The 19,213-nt window shown below is 42.5% G+C and overlaps 1 protein-coding gene across 1 annotated transcript; it reads left to right on the top strand.

Annotated features, from left to right (window-relative positions):
* Window positions 1–2,504: 2,504 nt before the first annotated feature.
* Window positions 2,505–18,722, top strand: LOC307234006 (double-strand-break repair protein rad21 homolog A-like). Its single transcript, XM_080005537.1, has 14 exons — window positions 2,505–2,641; window positions 4,229–4,412; window positions 4,835–4,964; window positions 10,508–10,607; window positions 10,871–10,977; window positions 11,081–11,278; window positions 11,443–11,568; window positions 11,966–12,091; window positions 12,209–12,432; window positions 13,826–13,979; window positions 14,691–14,836; window positions 14,957–15,133; window positions 15,276–15,359; window positions 18,278–18,722. Exons 2-14 carry the CDS (start codon window positions 4,269–4,271, stop codon window positions 18,467–18,469), a joined length of 1,908 nt encoding a protein of 635 aa, XP_079861663.1. The 5' UTR covers window positions 2,505–2,641; window positions 4,229–4,268; the 3' UTR covers window positions 18,470–18,722.
* The last annotated feature ends 491 nt before the right edge of the window (window positions 18,723–19,213 follow it).

Raw genomic sequence — 19,213 nt, 5'->3', positions numbered from 1 at the left:
CAGCCACGTTTCATCTTCAATGCCCTTGCTGATGGAAGGAGGTTTTCACTCAAAATCTCATGATACATGGCCCCATTCATTCTTTCCTTTACACGGATCAGTCGTCCTGGTCCCTTTGCAGAACACAGCCCCAAAGCATGATGTTTCCACCCCTATGCTTCACAGTAGATATGGTGTTCTTTGGATGCAACTCAGCTTTCTTTCTCCTCCAAACACGACAAGTTGAGTTTTTACCAAAAGTTCTATTTTGGTTTCATCTGACCATATGACATTCTCCCAGTCCTCTTCTGGATCATCCAAATGCTCTCTAGCAAACTTCAGATGGGCCTGGACATGTACTGGCTTAGGCTGGGGGACACGTCTGGCACTGCAGGATTTGAGTCCCTGGCGGCGTAGTGTGTTACTGATGGTAGCCTTTGTTACTTTGGTCCCAGCTCTCTGCAGGTCATTCACTAGGTCCCCCCGTGTGGTTCTGGGATGTTTGCTCACCGTTCTTGTGATCATTTTGACCCCACGGGGTGAGATCTTACGTGGAGCCCCAGATCGAGTGAGATTATCAGTGGTCTTGTATGTCTTCCATTTTCTAATAATTGCTCCCACAGTTGATTTCTTCACAACAAGCTGCTTACCTATTGCAGATTCAGTCTTCCCAGCCTGGTGCAGGTCTACAATTTTGTTTCTGGTGTCCTTTGACAGCTCTTTGGTCTTGGCCATAGTGGAGTTTGGAGTGTGACTGTTTGAGGTTGTGGACAGGTGTCTTTTATACTGATATCCAGTTCAAACAGGTGCCATAAATACAGGTAACGAGTGGAGGACAGAGGAGCCTCTTAAAGAAAAAGTTAGGTCTGTGAAAGCCAGAAATCTTGCTTGTTTGTAGGTGACCAAATACTTATTTTACCGAGGAATTTACCAATTAATTCATTAAAAATCCTACAATGTGATTTCCTGGATTCTTTCCCCCCATTCTGTCTCTCATTGTCGAAGTGTACCTATGATGAAAATTACAGGCCTCTCTCACATGACTGTGTGTCCAGGTCCAGCTCCAACACCATCAAGTTTGCTGACGACACCGTTGTGGTGGGCCTGATCACGGACGACGACGAGAAGGCCTAATGTGAGGGGGTGGCTGACCTGTTGCCCTGGAGCCAGGACAACAGCCTCCTCCTGAACCTCGGTAAAACTAAGGAGCTGATTGTGGACTTTAGGAGAAGATTACAACTGAGGACACACGCGCCACTGGTGATTAATGGAACTTCTGTCAACAGGGTGAGCAGCTTCATATACCTGGGAGTCCACATCACTGAGGACTTAACATGGACTATACACACAGACACTCTGGTGAGAAAGGCGAGGCAGTGTCTTTTCCAACTCAGGCAGCTGAGGAAATTCAGGGTCTCGGTGAGGATCCTCAAGTCCTTCTACTCTGGAGCAGTGGAGAGCATCCTGACAGGCAACATTACTGCCTGGTTTGGGAGCTGTACTGCTCAGGGCAGGCGGGCCCTGCAGAGGGTGGTGCGTCCAGCCCAACGTACCACTGGAACTACCCTCCCCCCCTTGCAGGAGTTATACACCAGGAGGTGTAGTAGCAGAGCCCGCAGGATCATGAAGGATCCTCATCACCCCAACAACAGACTGTTCCAGCTGCTGCGGTCAGGCAAGCGCCTCCGCAGTCACACAGCGAGAACAGAGAGACTGAGACGGAGTTTCTTCCCACAAGCCATAAGGACTGTCAATGCTGAACTCGCCAGGGGTCATCACTAGGAAATATAGGCCCCACTGCCTAACTGTACTGTACTGCATACTGTACCACTGTAGTGGACTAAAGCATACTGTGCTGTATTGTTGAGCCATACTGTTGTATACTGTACTGCGTACCTCCGCACACACTATCTCACTTTATTAACGTGCCACTTTACTGCACATATCTGTATATACATAAGTCTGTTCCTTTATTTATATTTTGTATTCCTACTTAGTATATTAACTTTTTTACTCTTATATTATTGCATTTACTAACTGAATTACGTTTTAGGAATTCGTTTGTTTACTTAGTTTAGTTAGTTAATTGGTTAGTTATTGTACTTGTTGTGCATAAAGTCCGGGTGCGTTGCAATGACATTTCACTGCATGTATGTATAAATAAACATCTTGAACACAAAATCCATGCTCGTATATAAATGCATGTGACAAATAAACATCTTGAATCTTGAATAATAATAATAATAATAATAATAATAATAATAATAATAATAATAATAATAATAATAACAATAATAATAATAGTTTTAATATTAAAAATAATTCTAATAGTTGTATTGTCTTCATTGTTACTGTCATTGTTAATATTGTTATTCAAAAAAGGTTTCCGCGAAACAGCGCAGTCCCCGCATGCAACGCTTCTCCAGTGCGGCCGGGTGCCCCACCGCCCCCTACCGGCACCTGCCGCCTACAGCGGGCCACCAGGCTCCTCCTCCGCCATGTTTTGAGTGTCAACATCCTGCGGGTTGAAAAGGACTCCGCCGAGCGGGAGGAAGAAGGCAGCTGGCGCCATCTTGGCTGTTTTAATGAGTACAACAGGGGGAAACTCGTTGGGAGGAATTACATAGTCGTCTTTATTTCAATCTCAGGGGGGATACGAACGGTGAGTCGATACGCGCTGGAAATATTCCGGCGTCGCCCTGTGGGTTTTTTCGAAGGGGGAATTAAGCGTACGAAGTTGGCGCTTACTTTACCGCGGCCTTCCTGTTGCTAGCCGCCGTTAGCCAGTTAGCGGCTAACGGCTGAGTGGGAGCTGCCCCGGACCCGCGCTTTGTTTTGTTGTTGTTATTATTATTATTATTATAATTTTTTTTTTTTTTTTTTTTTTTAATAAATTTCGTGTTTTGTTTGCGTTTTTTTCCCCCCGTAAAGACCACGTCGCCAGTGTTCGAAATAAAATGCGCTACTATTAATTAACTCGAGGCGCCGACTATTCTCTGGGACTTGTCAGGGCACTAGTCAGTAGTGACTGAGCGCTTGATTTGAACGGGGCCGCTTTAGAAAAACTAGGAGCCATCTGTGTTTACTTGCTGTTTCGTAAATCTCAAAGACCGCTCGTCACTAAGTTGATCTATGTGAGTTTTAGCATCCCCCGCTTTATATTATAGTGTTGAACAACCGAGAATCCAGTCGTGGCCACTTTTTAACTGAATTTGGAATCGAAGAGAAAACTCCATGAACGTATCAATGACTGAAATGGACTCGAGGGTAAATAAAGCCACTGACTTAATCAATGAAGCAAATTGCCAACTTAATCGACTTGATAAGGTTTACAAGTTGGTCAATGGATGCGCTTCCCATAGGTGTAATGTGTGTTTTTAGAACTGCACAGATCACGTTTTAGTTTGTCATGTGTATTTTTTTAATTTTTATTTTTTAAGCTGTTCTCAGACAGGGCATACAACGGAGGATGTTTGTGTGGGTGATTGTATGTCATTGCGTCCAACACAGTTAATCCGCAAGTTGTGTCCAAATTCGCAACCTGCAATGCCAGTCTTAAATAATCATCACAAACCACTTACTATAACTCCATCCTTTGGATGACCTGTGGAATGTGGCTGCCAACCCCCCCTCTTCTGAGGACAACATTACTCTGGTATGATCGACTAAACAACTAATCATTGCTTCTCCGAGTGGGGGACAAGAGCCAAAAGTCAAACATAAGAAACAACAAGCAATTGATAAAACACTTTTTGAAAACATAAATCAGAACAGTTAGGGCACACAATCTCTTCCTGTATCGCAAGAAAACCGAGGCAATTGGGTGGTTGTGCCTCGTGCATCTTTGATCAGCCTTCATTTTGTCCATACGCACAATTGGGTGGCTTCGTTATAATGACTGAATAAACTCATGTACTTATGAATTACATATAAGACTGGTGTGTGCGTGGCCCAACGTGTATCAGATTGAGATTGATCCCTGTTTTGAGAACAGGTTCTGAACCACTGCTGTATTATGTGTCATGCTTTTTATTTTTAGGTCAGAAAGATATTTTCTCAATCCAGACACAGCCCTTTTCTGCTTTTAAACCTATAGCTCTCCATGTCTGTCCTCTGAGAGGCATAAAACTGCACATCTTATCTAAACTGTGGTGATTTTGAGTCATAGTTTTGAGCTCACATTGTGAGTTTTTGTCGGGTGCCGTTCCAAGCGCAGAGATCAATTACATTTTGTTTTTCTCACTTGCAGACCTGCCCCAGTCTGAGTGTGTGAGACAGGAAGTGGGGCAATGTTCTACGCCCACTTTGTCCTGAGCAAACGTGGGCCGCTGGCCAAAATTTGGCTAGCGGCCCACTGGGACAAGAAGCTGACCAAGGCCCATGTCTTCGAATGCAACCTGGAGAGCAGTGTGGAGAGCATCATCTCACCAAAGGTAACGGCACACACACACACACAAGAGGAAACAGAGTGCAAGGAAACTGTTGCCAAAGACAGATTAAATTGTACCGAAGAAAGGTCATACCACTTCAGTTATTTGGAAATGGTTTGACTACCTGAAATCTGACCAAACACAGGCCTGCCTCCAACCTTTCCAGCAGCAATTTAATTTGAATAAATCAGTGTTCAATATACTACCTCTAAAATGTTTTAGAGAAGAAACAAGGCATCTGATGTGATGGCAGTCACAGCAGTTTACATATTTTTTTAAATTTTATTTATTCAGTGTTGTTGCTGTTTAATGTTTGGAACCATGAATATAATGGTGTTGCCACTTAAAGTTTGAAAGGATTCTAACTCATTTTGGTAATTGAAGTATAACTTGAAGTCATTGCATCTGGGGTCCCACTCTTCCAGGTTAAGATGGCGTTGCGGACATCGGGCCACCTTCTCCTGGGAGTGGTGAGGATCTACCACAGGAAGGCCAAGTACCTGCTGGCTGACTGCAATGAGGCCTTCATCAAGATCAAGATGGCGTTCAGGCCAGGTGAGTGGCGACCGCACTGTAAACCAGTATGTGGCTCAGTCCTGCAAGAATGGGGTGCTTTCAAATGATCACCTCCAAGTAATTATGCTATTTGTTAGATGCACAATATGTAATTTCTGCCACTAGAGGACTCTCAATCAAAACAATAACAAAATACAGAGTTTGACGTTGTGAAGTAGCGTGGTATCATGGGAGTTGTCTTCACCTGTACATTTGCGCTTTATGGGGACAGCTTCGGCGACAAAACAGTGTTTCCCCTAGGATGGCGGAGGTGAAGCATGCGTAATGCGTGTGTAGTATGTGCTGTGGCCCTCCTGCTTGTTATTATTATTTTTTATTAGCTGCCGGGCATGAGGAAAAGAGGAAAGCCAAAGAGAAGGTTTATGGATGTGGTGAGGGAGGACATGCAAGTGGTTGGAGTAAGGGAGGAAGATGCGCAGAACAGAAGGTATTTGAGGCAGATGATCCACTGTGGCGACCCCTAACAGCAAGAAGAAGAAGAAGAAGATGATCAGGGGTCAAGCCCACTGCGCAGGGCGTGACTTAATTACTTAAAAGAGCAGGGTGCTTTGTGAAATCATCATCCAAAATCATATAAGTCCAAGCCTCGACCCTCGGAAGTCATTTGCATCCAGGGACCTATTCCCTGGACTGCATGGCGGTGACTACGCGTAGACCAGTGACACTCGCATGCAGCTCTTTTATGACTAGTTGCAGTTAAATAAAAATTCTATAAATCTATTCTATAATTCTATATAAATAAAGTATATTAATACATTTTGTCTGAGGTATTCAAAACTGAATTTCCCATTGGACACATCAACCTATGAAACTTCGAAAGAGAGCGCATCTATACAGATCAGTTTCCTGATATTGACCAATGATCTGTTAACTGAGTGATCAAAGGCTGATCACCTGGTTTCCACTGTCAATTTTATTATTAATTATTCATATTTAATTATATTATTACCGTGTATAAGTAATAACCTGTAGCCGCAACGTATCACCGAACCAACTATGCCACGGGAGACCACCGTGTCCAAATCTCCCACCCCCCACCCCCCAGCCTTTCAAAGTGGTATTATTGTTTGCGACATTGTCGCAAAGACAACTGGCTCACTTTACATTTTCATCAGACCTTAGCTCCATGAAGTAATGCACTGCAAGGAAACGTGTTCTTTATTTAGATAACAAACGGACAATGGATCAGTTGTCTGCTTCTGGCTTAGCAATGTGGCTAACGCTACCGGTAGCAGCCTGGCTACACTCCAAAGCAAGAAACAACCGTAAGAATCCCAATTTGTTCTAGAAACCTCGATGCCAGCGCTACGATAAAGGCAGAGTAAAACATCCGGTAGTATTAATACGTATGCAGGTTGTGTTACCTACTGATCCAGTAGAAAGAATGGAAACTGAAAGTCGGTGAGGAACGCTCGCAAGTCCTCTCTCCATCGAGTGAATGCCCGTCTGAGGTTCACTCTTGTTTTACTTTTGTTTCTATCACTCTCCCTCTTCACCTTCTTTGCCGCTTCTTTTTCTCTTGCCGGTGTAGAGATTCCACTGCCACTTTGGTTGCTCCACCATCGACCATTCTCCACTACTGGTTACGCCACGGTGGCGCACTGCCGTAAATTGCCTCTTCCTTTTCCCGGGAGGTTGTACTAGGTGGCACTCTGAATTGCAGAGTGATTTGGAGGCTTATAGGGAACCAATCTTAACTTAGATGGTGTCATTATTCTATAGCATTACACTGTGCAATCAACATTAACGTCATAAGTTAAAGCAAAAAAGTTGAACTTAATATAAGTGTGATATTCCAAAGAACACAGCATCTCAGGCTGCAGCTAAAAAACCCGGTAGTTGCAATAGAGACGCCTCGTCGCTTTCTCTATTTCATCCATGTGAATGCAGCGAAACCTATTATCGCGCTTTCTTTGCAGTGTGCGAGAAGATCCATGTGACGGTGGGAAAACAATCTTAGCAAGAAGCTGGTAATAAAAAGATCTTAATAATATGGTAATTACATTACATTACATTTAGTCATTTAGCAGACGCTTTTATCCAAAGCGACTTACAATTGTTCAAACACCGACGGACGCAGCCATCAGGAGCAATGAGGGGTTAATTGTCTTGCTCAAGGACACTACAGCATGCTAGCAGGAGGAGCCTGGGATCGAACCAGCGACCTTTAGATCACTATAATGTAATAATAATAATACCTATATGTGACCGCATACTTTAGGGTCATTTGGCGGCATTTGACTTTCCGCATCATTTGAAAGTTGAGAATCAGAGCTTCCAAACAAGGTGTCACTTGTGCAAAGCAAGCAAATGTATTTAAAGCTATGACTTGTTAATGACAAGGGTGTGGTAAACTGTGATTCTGAGATAATCACCTCTGAAGTTTTACCCACACCAGGTTCATTCAGCCAACTCCCAGAATGCAAATGGATTTGGCGTACAAACAAAGCCTCATGGCTAATTAACATACTGCTGAATGGGCCAGTCACAAACCGTGTTGAACATCGTCAACAGCACACAACAATTTTTGTTTTTAAATAAGCTTTTATTTAACAGTAAGAATATACATGTTTTATAATAGTGGAATTATTTTGGAGTTTAAACGTACGAACAACACAAATAATGTGGAGTCTTTCAATAATTAGTCTCAGAAAATATCAAATATGAAAATCACCAACCTCAACGGACTTAATCACGTCATCAACTTCTCCTGTTGTAACAACAACGGGCGTATCGTTGATCTCTGTTGGTTCTTGAAAATATTCTGTTTAATCGTCACATTAAGTTTGAAATCCGCTGTTTGAAATATTCTCCAAGTCCGGGATATTATCAGATTCAGCAGCGCTGTCGTTCTCAGCGTCGCTGTCGGAGAACTGACTATCATCGCGGAAAATGAAGGTCAGGTCAGATTATGGTCCGAAATATGATTCAGAGCTTCCGCCACCCTCTTCCCCTAATCCATAACGATACGGAGAAGAAAGTTTTCACAGACAAGTGAGACCGAACCCCCCCCACCATGCTGCGCTTTACCCGCCTGTTTACGGAAGTGATGTAGGTGTGTGATGCGAAGGGTTCTTCTTCGCTTTTCACAACAATGGCTCCGTGTGTGTAAAAGTAGTAAGATTTAAAGGTTGAACTCTATCAAAACGGTTTCACATTGTCTTAACATCACATGGAATATTGAGGAATGCTCTTCACCCGAACGCTCACATTAAAGGAAACAATAGATCAGCATTATTCAGCGTCCCGGTAAGTGAACTGCGTTTCCTCATGTAATCTAACGGGAATATTTAACCCCACGGTTGAACATTTTTCTACTATTTATAAATCAAAATCGGTTTTGAAAATCCGTTGAGAGATTAAAAAAAAAACAAAAAAAAAAACACAAAGGCACACGAATCTGTAAAAATCTCATTTTCCTTCAAGAAAGGTGTTTTTTTTTTTTTTTTTTTGTGTTTGTTTTTTTTACCTATTTGGCTGCCCCTGGCGCATTTTAGAAATCCGTGAGACGGCGGCCTTTTCTGTGGTGGGTCACATGGTGGTAGTAATTATAAATGCGATTATTGCATACATCATTCTTTTCATTCATTTTTCTTTTCATTCATTAATGTATTACTAGTAACCTTATTTTAAAATGCATCAATGGTTTGATGGAGGAAAGGGATGTTTCAGAAATTTGGCTCTGGTGAAAATAGTTTAATGTGACTCCTGAGCTGGGAAAGGTTGAGGACCACTGGCATAGACAGACAACCCGAGCGGATGCTGCGTATAATGGAGCCTTTGGCGGAGCCGTCATTTTCTTTTGTGTCTGCACTGCATTAACCAGGAACGATCGTAAAACACAGTTCTTTTGGGGCGTCAGTGGTGTAAGTCCGCCGTAATTGCTCGAACGTCTTTATTTATACACAATTAATTCACAAACTATTCAATCTATGTAAAATAATAAAAATAAACAACAAAAATACAACAACGTCCCTCCGCCCAACCTCGCAGTGGACAGGGCGGACTCGGAGTGACCCTCTATCACAACAGGTTTTCCTCAGTGCAATGGAACCACGTAAACGTGTAATACGTACCTGACATGACTAAACTGGACCCTGTGCATTGCTGCCTGCAGCTATTATTATTAGAAACAGCTAACCGAAATGTCTACAGAAGCTTTTCGCAGTTAATACACGTTAATGCCACGAGGTGTCCCAGTCTTGTGAGACTACGAAACTGCACTGCACGTGCTACTGTGTGTTTACACTTTTAGCCGGCAAGCTGCTCAAGCTTAGCACCTGCTTGCACAACTCCCCCACAGCTTGCAGTTTTCGCGTCTGTGTTGGAAGTTTCAGGTTGCAACTAGGCCTGACGCGATAATTACTATAATGGCTTATTTATATATATATTGACTTGATATATGGACATGACCTCGATAAAATGACAAATGTAAAATTAGAATGACAATATTGTTTATCGCAATTATTTCTGAGTCAATATATCGTCCATCAAAAATAGTTATTGTGACAGGCCTAGTTATTACAGGCTTTCTGTTGACTGTCCACTTACTGGTACCGTGTGATCCGCATGCAGTGATACTTACTCACGTGAAGTTACAGGAATGTCTTCCCTTTGGCAAATGATAATCCTGAATGCGTGATCAGCCTTGCTTGCTTGTTATTATAATCGTCCTCCTAGAGAGGAGGGGTCTTAAAAAAATAGCAGCAATGGTCATATTTTTTGCATACCGCCACTGCTAGTTGCATATAGGCGAAACGCTGGAGTAATAGCTGGAGTGATTAGCAATACAAAGATTAGTACAATACCGTGGCTAGCTAACGTTAGCTACTTCATCGAGTCCATTCCTCACTCTCTGACATATCATCCGGGTCGTCCCCGTGTTTCCCTGGAACTTATTACAAGTAGAGGGGGTAAAGGGGATAAGATGCCATTGACAAGCGACCTAAATAAATTGACTGTTACCTATTTAAAAATTACGGATTTCTCTGGGTTTTGAAAGTTGTTGGAAACATTTGAGATAATGTAACTATACAACTCAACTTGGGATGTTATCGGCCATACATTGGTAACGGCCAATAGCCGCCTTGTTGACTACCATCAACCTATCAGCAAATAAGATGACATTAACTGATGGCAATGGCCAATATTTTTCTGTTGTGTCACATCAATTTTGCGCTGGCTAAATGTGTTGGCAGGGCCGGGTCTTCTTATAGGCGGCCTCCTCATCCACTTGAGGGGGTGTTTTGCCAGCGTTTGTCTCTGACAAGAATAACATCCGTTTGTGTATTGTCTGAATGACACCGACTTAACTGAATTGAATAATGTTCTGTGTGCATTTTGCACGATCGCCAAAGCCTAGGGTATAATGTCTCACTGTTTCAATTGTCAAATTATTGCAAAACACCTTTATTTTTTTTCTTCTTCTTATTTTTAATAAAATTAGTCAACACACTAAGAGGGGAATTCAGATCAGCCTTTTATCCTTTCAGTTCCCCATGTGTGTGTGTGTGTGTTTTTAGGTGTGGTGGATCTACCTGAGGAGAACAGAGAGGCAGCCTACAATGCCATCACCTTACCCGAAGAGTTCCATGACTTTGATCAGCCGCTTCCCGATCTAGAGTAAGTCAAATTAATCTTTCTTTTTTTTTTTTGTATATAATTTTCCAGCTTTGATGGCGATGTTGACTGTTTTTGATGTCCCGTGATATTGGAGATTGACACAAAGGGGGGTGTGTGTGTGTGTGTGTGTGTGTGTGTGTGTGTGTGTGTGTGTGTGTGTGTGTGTGTGTGTGTGTGTGTGTGTGTGTGTGTGTGTGTGTGTGTGTGTGTGTGTGTGTGTGTGTGTGTGTGTGTGTGTGTGTGTGTGTGTGTCTCCTTGACAGCGACATAGACGTCGCCCAGCAGTTCACACTGAACCAGAGCAGGGTAGAGGAGATCACCATGAGGGAAGACGTCGGCAACCTCAGTCTCATGCAGGACAATGACTTTGGTAAGGGAGTTCAAAGTGCTTTTCATTGTACTTGCGCACACATTTACACTTTCCTGTCTGAGGTAATACCGCGTCTCCATTTGACGGCCCTTCTTCCCTTCAGCGGACTTCGGCATGGACGACCGCGAGATGATGCGCGACGCTAGCGCGTTTGAGGAGGACATCATGCACGGCGCCACAGCCTCCAACCTTCTGCTGGAGGCCGAGCCAGGCCCTGCGCACCTCCCCAACAAGTCCAACCACATGGAGTATGATGACTTTGGGGACAACACCATGGGCAACAGCGACGGGGGAATGCTGGGTGAGGGGCTTTCTTTTATCTGACCCTTGGTTTGTTGTTCTTATTTTTATTTTTGTCTCCTAAGTCAAATAAAAATCATAATTTGAGACAAAGTGGTCTTGGAGTAAACAAAATCCTTGTTCAAAGGATCTTAAGCTCATTGATGGTTTACTGTGTTTCTCCAGTGGACAAGTTGCTGAGCAACGAGGATGGCGGTGGCATCTTTGATGACCCTCCGGCCATCACAGAGAGCGTCATGATGCCTCCAGACCACAGAGACGATGAGGACGACTTTGACAACCTCCAATCGCGTAAGTGCCGCATGCAGTCTGTCATGGATATTGGATCTGTGCATTGTAACGATTTTGTGTTCATTGCAAAACTACAATATGGAAAATCGAGGCTCCAAACTAGATTGGGATTCAATTTGACTCTACATGAGCTTTAATGTTTTTTCTGTGCCACATTAATTAATTAATGCCTGAAATTATTAAAACAGAAACTACCTTCTACTCCCACATCTTTTTATTTTTTATTTATTTTTTACCTTTTAATGAGGAAGTTGTTTTTATTTAGCTTCTTTAACATAAGATAAATCTTCATTAATACCCAGGGGGAAATTCAAGGAAGTAGTGTGTAACTATAGAATGAAGCGGAATCTAGTGTCTCATCTGGCCATGAAATATGCTTTTGTGTTTTTGTGTCAAGCGGGTCCAGACAGCCCAGACTCAGGCCCTGCAGAGCCCCTGCCAGCCATGGCTGACCAGACAGAACAGACTACCCTGGTGCACAACGAGGAAGAGGCCTTTGCCCTCGAGCCCATCGACATCACCGGTAAGACGCTCCTACCTTCTTATTTAGAACCCCAAAAAGTCCACATCTTGATTCAGCCGTCCATTTAAATCCAATTCAGTGGAGAGAGGGGAAAAACACTTCTCTTCTGATCCACAGTGAAGGAGACAAAGGCCAAGCGGAAGAGGAAGCTGATCGTGGACAGCGTGAAGGAGTTGGACAGCAAGACCATCCGCGCCCAGCTATCCGACTACTCCGACATCGTCACCACGCTGGACCTGGCCCCCCCCACCAAGAAGCTGATGATGTGGAAGGAGACTGGAGGTGTGGATAGGCTTTTCTCCCTCCCAGCGCAGCCCCTCTGGAATGTCAGGCTGCTCAAGGTGAGGGTTCACGACAGGGCTGGACAGCTTGATGAGGGAACAACTTAATACGCAGTCCATTAACTAACATTCTCTGGGATGTCTTCTTGTGAGAAGTCAATCGGTTCATGTGACAGGCGAAAGATCATTGAGGCGCTAGAGAGTGTTTGCTTTCAACAAAGGTCCTCAATTTATTGTTTGCTCTGAATCTGTACGATCCCTAATGCGCAAACAATGCCTTTTTGGGGGGGGGGCTGCAACTTGTCTTACAAATTGCTGACACAAGTGTTAAGTCATTCTGCAAACTAGAATTGTTCAAGTAGGTCACACGCTGTTTTGGAGAGGGTGCAGACGTTTTGCAGCATATTGTTTTATTTTTAATTCTATTCCAGGGCTTTGAAATAAGTGGAACATAGGGAGTCGGGACTCCTGAAAGATGAGATTTGGTCTGTCTGTGCAACTCTATAGAAAGCAGAGCGATGAACCTTCCCCCAATGAATAATTCAGCGCAGAGCACCAAGGACTGGGCGATGTGTTCCATCACAGTGTGTGATTCTTGTATCGCACTAAATCTCCTTTTCCCCAAAGTTCTGGATATTGAATAAATGGTTGGTTTCTAAAATACTGTAATAGGTATATTGCTTCTATTTTTTTCCCCTTTACAAAGTCTGCACATTGTTTTTTGTTTGTTATAAAAAAAAAAAAGTTCTTTATACTAAAGGTGATTTTATTTTTTATTTTATTTTTTATTATTTTATATAAAGACCAGACCTCTCCTCATTGCAGATTTTCAGAATGATTTATATTATTGTATTAAGGCTGGGTATTGTTGTTTTATACATTATTACGTTGCTACCACCACCCCAGTGTGCCAATCTGATATGCATTACAAAAACATTTCATATAATTTCAGTCAAATACAGAAATTAAATATTTCAGTGGAAAATGCAGGTCCAAGTATTTTCAAATTATATTTAATATATTTTTGTATTTATTTTACCCAGCCCATGGCATTATATTAAAAATCCATCGTCACTCTGGCTAAAAAAGGTCAAACATCGAAGTTGTAATTCTAATTTAGAAGCTTTCTCGGTTCCCACTGTTGGTTGGTTTACTTTTTTGGACTATATTATGGGAGCCTGCCTATCCCCATGAATTTGATTCCTGAAAATGTGTTTCTGCGTGTGTGGTGGCAAATTAATGCACAAAAAACAAACACGTGTCATCGTATTGTTTGCGCAGAAGAAGCGTTATCGCTAATTCTCTACAGATGGATACACTGGTACCATTTTCTCACATCCAATCATACGTCCACCCCAAAAAATCTTGGTTTCTGGCGACTTTCTCTCTGGAGGATCCTTTTTATAATAATAATAATAAATTGTTCTAACACTATCATCTGTACCCCTCTCAGATGTTCACACGCTGCCTGACGCCCCTGGTGCCAGACGAGATGAGGAAGAGGAGGAAGGGAGGTGAAGCGGACAGCCTGGACGAGTTCCTCAAAGAGCTGGAGAATCCCGAGGTCCCACGTGAGGAGGTCATGAGTCAGCACAGAGACGTTATCGGTGAGTCCCAAGAGCAGGGTTCTCACCTGGTCCTTGAGGCACTTGAAGGGCTTGAATTTAATTCTCGGAAATCAAAGTATCGGAATACCTTGAAAACTTGCACATTTTGTGCCTTTGGGAAAAAATAAATAAGTGCTTGAAAAGTCCTGGGGGGGACACTATTGAAAACCTGTGATATTCCTCATGGTTTTGTTATTCAACTCGTAACCTAATAATATAAAAAAATCCAGAATTGCTTTTACGACAGATTATTCCAGAGGAATAGATGACAATGAGATAAATACTGTAATATATATATATATATATATATATATATATATATATATATATATATATATATATATATATATATATATATCTCTTAAATAATAGGCAATGGGACAAGATTATATTTTAGTTAATAAAGATCACACTGGAATTTGAATTTGAGTCGTTGAAAATGAAAATATGTTGCTTAAAAAATTCTAAAAAGCCCTTGATTTTAATTTTGTAATACCAGCATAAACCTTGCCCAAAGTTGAACCAATTATCTGTATATCTGAGGACAAAGTTCACATGGTAACATATTTTTTTGTGTTTGTCTTTGATACATTTGGGAGAGTCCAGTATTTAGGCATCTGCAACAGGACAGTATTTAAGAAATGTCGTACTTTCACTTTGAAAACCTTTTTTTTTCCTGAATGTTTTCCTCTTCCGTGCTGTCCGCCTCAGACCAGACCATCATGGAGGAGCCGAGCATCTTGGGAGCGTCGGTGATGGAGGGCAGCAGGACCACCTTGGACGAGACGGCCATGCCCCCTCCCTCCACACCCCGTGGTGTCAAACGCAAGGCAGCTGACAAAGAGGCTTCCCTCCCTGTGAGTGCAGCAGCCACCAAGTGTCGTATAATCAGGAAGAGAACAGAAGTTACATGAGATTTCCCCCAAATGTACTTTTGTCTTGTTTATTTACATTATTTTTTTTCCCCCGCTGATCAGATGGCTCCCTTGGAGCAGACGCAGCAGCAAGCGACTGATCGCTCCCTTCTGTCCCAGAGGTTAGACGTGGCCCAGGTGGACCTGCCGCCCGAAGAGAGCAGCATCAACCTCACGCAGCTCGTCCCCGAGCTCGACCTGCTGGGCGAGAAGGACAAGAAGGGTGACAGCGACGAGGAGGTCAGGAAGACTCCCATCCATTTCTTTTCTTCTGACCGTAGTTTTCTGGAACTGGGAAAGATTAATCGTGTAATGTGGACTGCCACTTTGTCGACTTGCACTGACAAGTTTTTATTTATTTTTTATTTTTTCTGCTCTTCAGGACGAGGACGGCCAGGGAGGAGACCAAGATCAAGAGGAGAAGAGGTGGAACAAGAGGACGCAACAGATGCTCCACGGCCTCCAGGTACTCATGCCCATGCGTGAACTCACGCACACGTACACACAGCCATGGCCTCCCCGTCTCCATGAGACAGTTACAAGCCCTATGTCTTGGTATTTAGTTTTGACACAGCGTGAGATGCGGTTTTTGGAGATATATTGAGCAATGTGGCTTTACTGGTCTGTATGTCAAATCACCATTCGATTTAATGGATGATTTCATACTAATGTAAATATATGTGACCCACATATACACTACTCACAAAAAGTTCGCTATATTTGGCTTTCGGGTGAAATTTATGGAAAATGTAAAAAGTTCACGCTAAAGTTATATTATATCATGAAAGTAGGGCATTAAAGTGGAAGCATGCAATGGTGATTTCCTCATCTCAAACAATTTATTGAAACAAAAGCCAACAACAGTGGTGGGTTTACCACATCAAAAAATGTCAATGTCTCAATAACTTGTCATGTGCCCTTGAGCATCAATTACAGCTTGACAACCACGTCTCATGCTGTTCACAAGTCGACTTATTGTCTGCTGAGGCCTGGCACCCCACTCTTCTTGAAGGGCGGCCCTCAGGTCATTGAGGTTCTGGGGTACAGAGTTACGAGCCTCTACACGGTGACTCAGCTGATCCCAGAGGTTTTCTCTGGGATTCAGGTCTGGAGAAAGTGCAGGCAACTCCATTTGAGGTGCCCCGGTCTCCAACAGCTGTTCCCTAATGATGCGACCTCGATGAGCTGGAGCATTGTCGTCCATGAAGATGAAATTAGGCCTGTGTTGTTCATGCAGGGGCACAATGACTGGATTAATGATGTTATTCAGGTAGTATGGGCTTGTCACTGTACCATTCACAAAGTGTAGGGCAGTTCTGTATTGACTAGACACACCTGCCCACACTGTAACACCACCACCACCAAAGACTCGTCTGGTGACAACAGTGGCTGATACATAGCGCTCTCCTTGATGTCTCCAACATCGTTGGCGGCCATCATTTCTGCTCAATGTGAATCGACTTTCATCAGAGAACAGCACTGAGGCCACTGGTCACTCATCCAGCGTAAATGCTCCCTGGCCCATGCAAGACGAAGATTCCTGTGCCTGGTGGTGTGGTCAGGTACCCTTGCAGGTCGTCTAGCACGCAGACCACGCTGATGTAAATGGTTTTGAATAGTCTGACGTGACACTTGGTGCCTCTCACCTCCCTTAAATGTGCCTGGAGTTGAGTGGCATTCATCATCCGGTTCCGCAGGGCACTGTTCACAATGAGGCGCTCATCAGTGTGGGATGTGGCCAAAGGATGTCCACTTCTAAGCCTTTCTGTGTCTCTTCCAGTCTCTGTATCTCTGTTGCAACCTGCTGATGACACTCTGTGACACTCTAAGCTCAGTGGCCACTTCCCTCTGAGAACATCCTGTTTGAAGCCTCGCAATGGCGAGGTACTGTTGATCAATTGTTAGGTGTCGTCTTGGTCTCATGATGTCAAAATGTGAACAGCATGATGAAGAGAACTGTTAAAATACCAATTCTAATTGAACCAGGAAATGTATTGGTCGATTCATGTATCAAACACCTGTTGTGAATTTTGCCGTTCAGCTCCTTGTGAGAGAACAGCAAGTTGAGCAAAAAGTACTGAAACATTGAACAGTTGGACATGTGCATTTAAAAGTTTAGAGAAGGTCAAATCAAGTTCACCTGTAAAGATTATAGTGCATTTTAGGTTCATCCTGAAATTTCCCCCCTAACTTTTTGTGAGTAGTGTATGTACATTTGCTACCCTTTGACTGTTTTGTTTTGAGATAATCATCCTCACATCCACACTTGGATTCCTTCAGCCAGCTCCAAGAATGCAAGTGGCTTGGAAGACCAACAAAGGGGACATGGCTACTTGTCAAATGGCCACTTGACCCCCTGCTGAATGGGGCAATCTCTGCATTGTTCTTGTGTTTATTGAGAATGTTGAACAGCGTCATTGACACACAAAATCTTTGTTTTTAAAAAAGCTTTTATTTAACAGTAAGAATATACAGTACATGTTTGATAAAAGTGGAATTACCTAAACGTTTAAAAGTGCGGACAAAACACTGGTATCTGGATCCCTCTGAGTGAATGAGTGAACGTAATGTACAGGTTATCAATTAATGCAAGTATGTACAAGACTACATTCTTGCATTCAATAATATTAGTCTCTGTATATCAACCTCGTTGTGTCATTAAATATATAAAAGTGCGTATGCCAAATATCTTAAGTTCTTGGAGTTATGTTTGTTCATCATCTGCATCACCAACCTCAATGGACTTCTTCATGTCATCAACTTCTTCCGTTGTAACAACAATGAGCGTATTGTCAATCGTCTCTGGTGGTTCTTGAAAATATTCTGTTTCATCGTCACATTCAGGTTGAAATCCGCTGTTTGTTATTCTCCATGTCTGGGATAATGCCGGTATCGGATTCAGCATCGCTGTTGTTCTTGGTGTCGCTGTCAAAGAACTTACTATCATCGTGGAAAATGTTGTCCAGTACGCACCGCTTACACTGACTTGGATCTATCGTGCTGGTCAGATTAAGGTTCGCAATATCATTTAGATCCGCCACCCGCTCCTCGTAATCCATAACAACATGGAGGTGAAAGTTTTCACAGACAAGTGAAACCGAAGGATCCTCATCCTGCGCTTTAACCGTGTGTGTGTGTGTGTGACAATTTAAACGTTGAACTCGATTGGCCTTCTCACTGTTCGCTAAATGAACTGTGTTTCCCCATGTAATCTAACGAGAATATTTAGCTAATCTACGGTTTAACATTAATCTACTATTTATAAATCAAACTTTCTTTTGAAAATATTAAGATTTAAAAATAAAAAATCCCCCCCCCCTCCAGGTTTGAGTACAAGCCTGATGCTGATTTTGTTCCTTTCGTTGTGCCCTCCCCCACCACCAGCGTGTCATGGCCAAGACCGGAGCCGACTCTGTCAGCCTGCTGGACCTGTGCTGGAACAACAACCGCAAGCAGGCTGCCGCCAAGTTCTACAGCTTCCTGGTACTGAAAAAGCAGCAAGCCATTGAGATCAGCCAGCGGGAGCCCTACAGTGACATCATCGCCACAGCTGGACCTAGATTCAACCTGGTTTAGATGGAACTGCGACAGGCTGTTGTTCAACTGTTTGTTTATTTTGTAATCATTGAACTTTTGTCTTATTATATGTCTTCTTGTGTTTGTCTTTTTTAGATGGGGGCGGGGTGGGGTTCAGGAACATTTTACAGGATTTTACTATGACTGTACTACTACAAAGGAAACCAATACAATTAAATTCAGTATCCCACATTTTTAGTCTCTGGGTAACTACTAGTTGTGATACATCTGTAAAGATTTGAAATAAAAGTGTTTTAAGTACTTGGTTCCTATTGCTGTCAGTTATTTATTAACCCAGTGTTACGGAGAAGCTCTTACGGGGAAGTATTCAACATTTTAATTAAAGAAAATGTGCTTTTACGTTATGAGTGATAGTTGGGCTACATTACTAAAATTGTTTGATTTTGATCGGGTACAGAATGAATGTTCATGAATCAACTATTCTGTTTTTGAAATTGATGTGACTTAATATTATTTACACTTAAGAGGAGATTAATAGCAAAATGTTTGTATTGGAAATTACCTTTAACTAGTTGATCCAACAATGTTTAAAATGATTTTAAATATATTAAATAATGGTGGCTAAGTATTTAATTTTGATAGAAAATAGTTAATGAATTTGTGTAAGTTGAATTGGAAGTAAAAGTACAAATACCGCTAAACTAAATGACTGCACTGACATTTCTATTTGAGTAAAAGTATATAAATACTCTTAAATGTGCTTTTAAGTTATACAGATGAGTC

This window comes from Zeus faber (assembly GCF_960531495.2).
Source record: "Zeus faber genome assembly, chromosome: 8".
Classification (NCBI taxonomy): Eukaryota; Metazoa; Chordata; class Actinopteri; order Zeiformes; family Zeidae; genus Zeus; species Zeus faber.
This window is presented reverse-complemented; position numbering and strand designations above follow the sequence as displayed.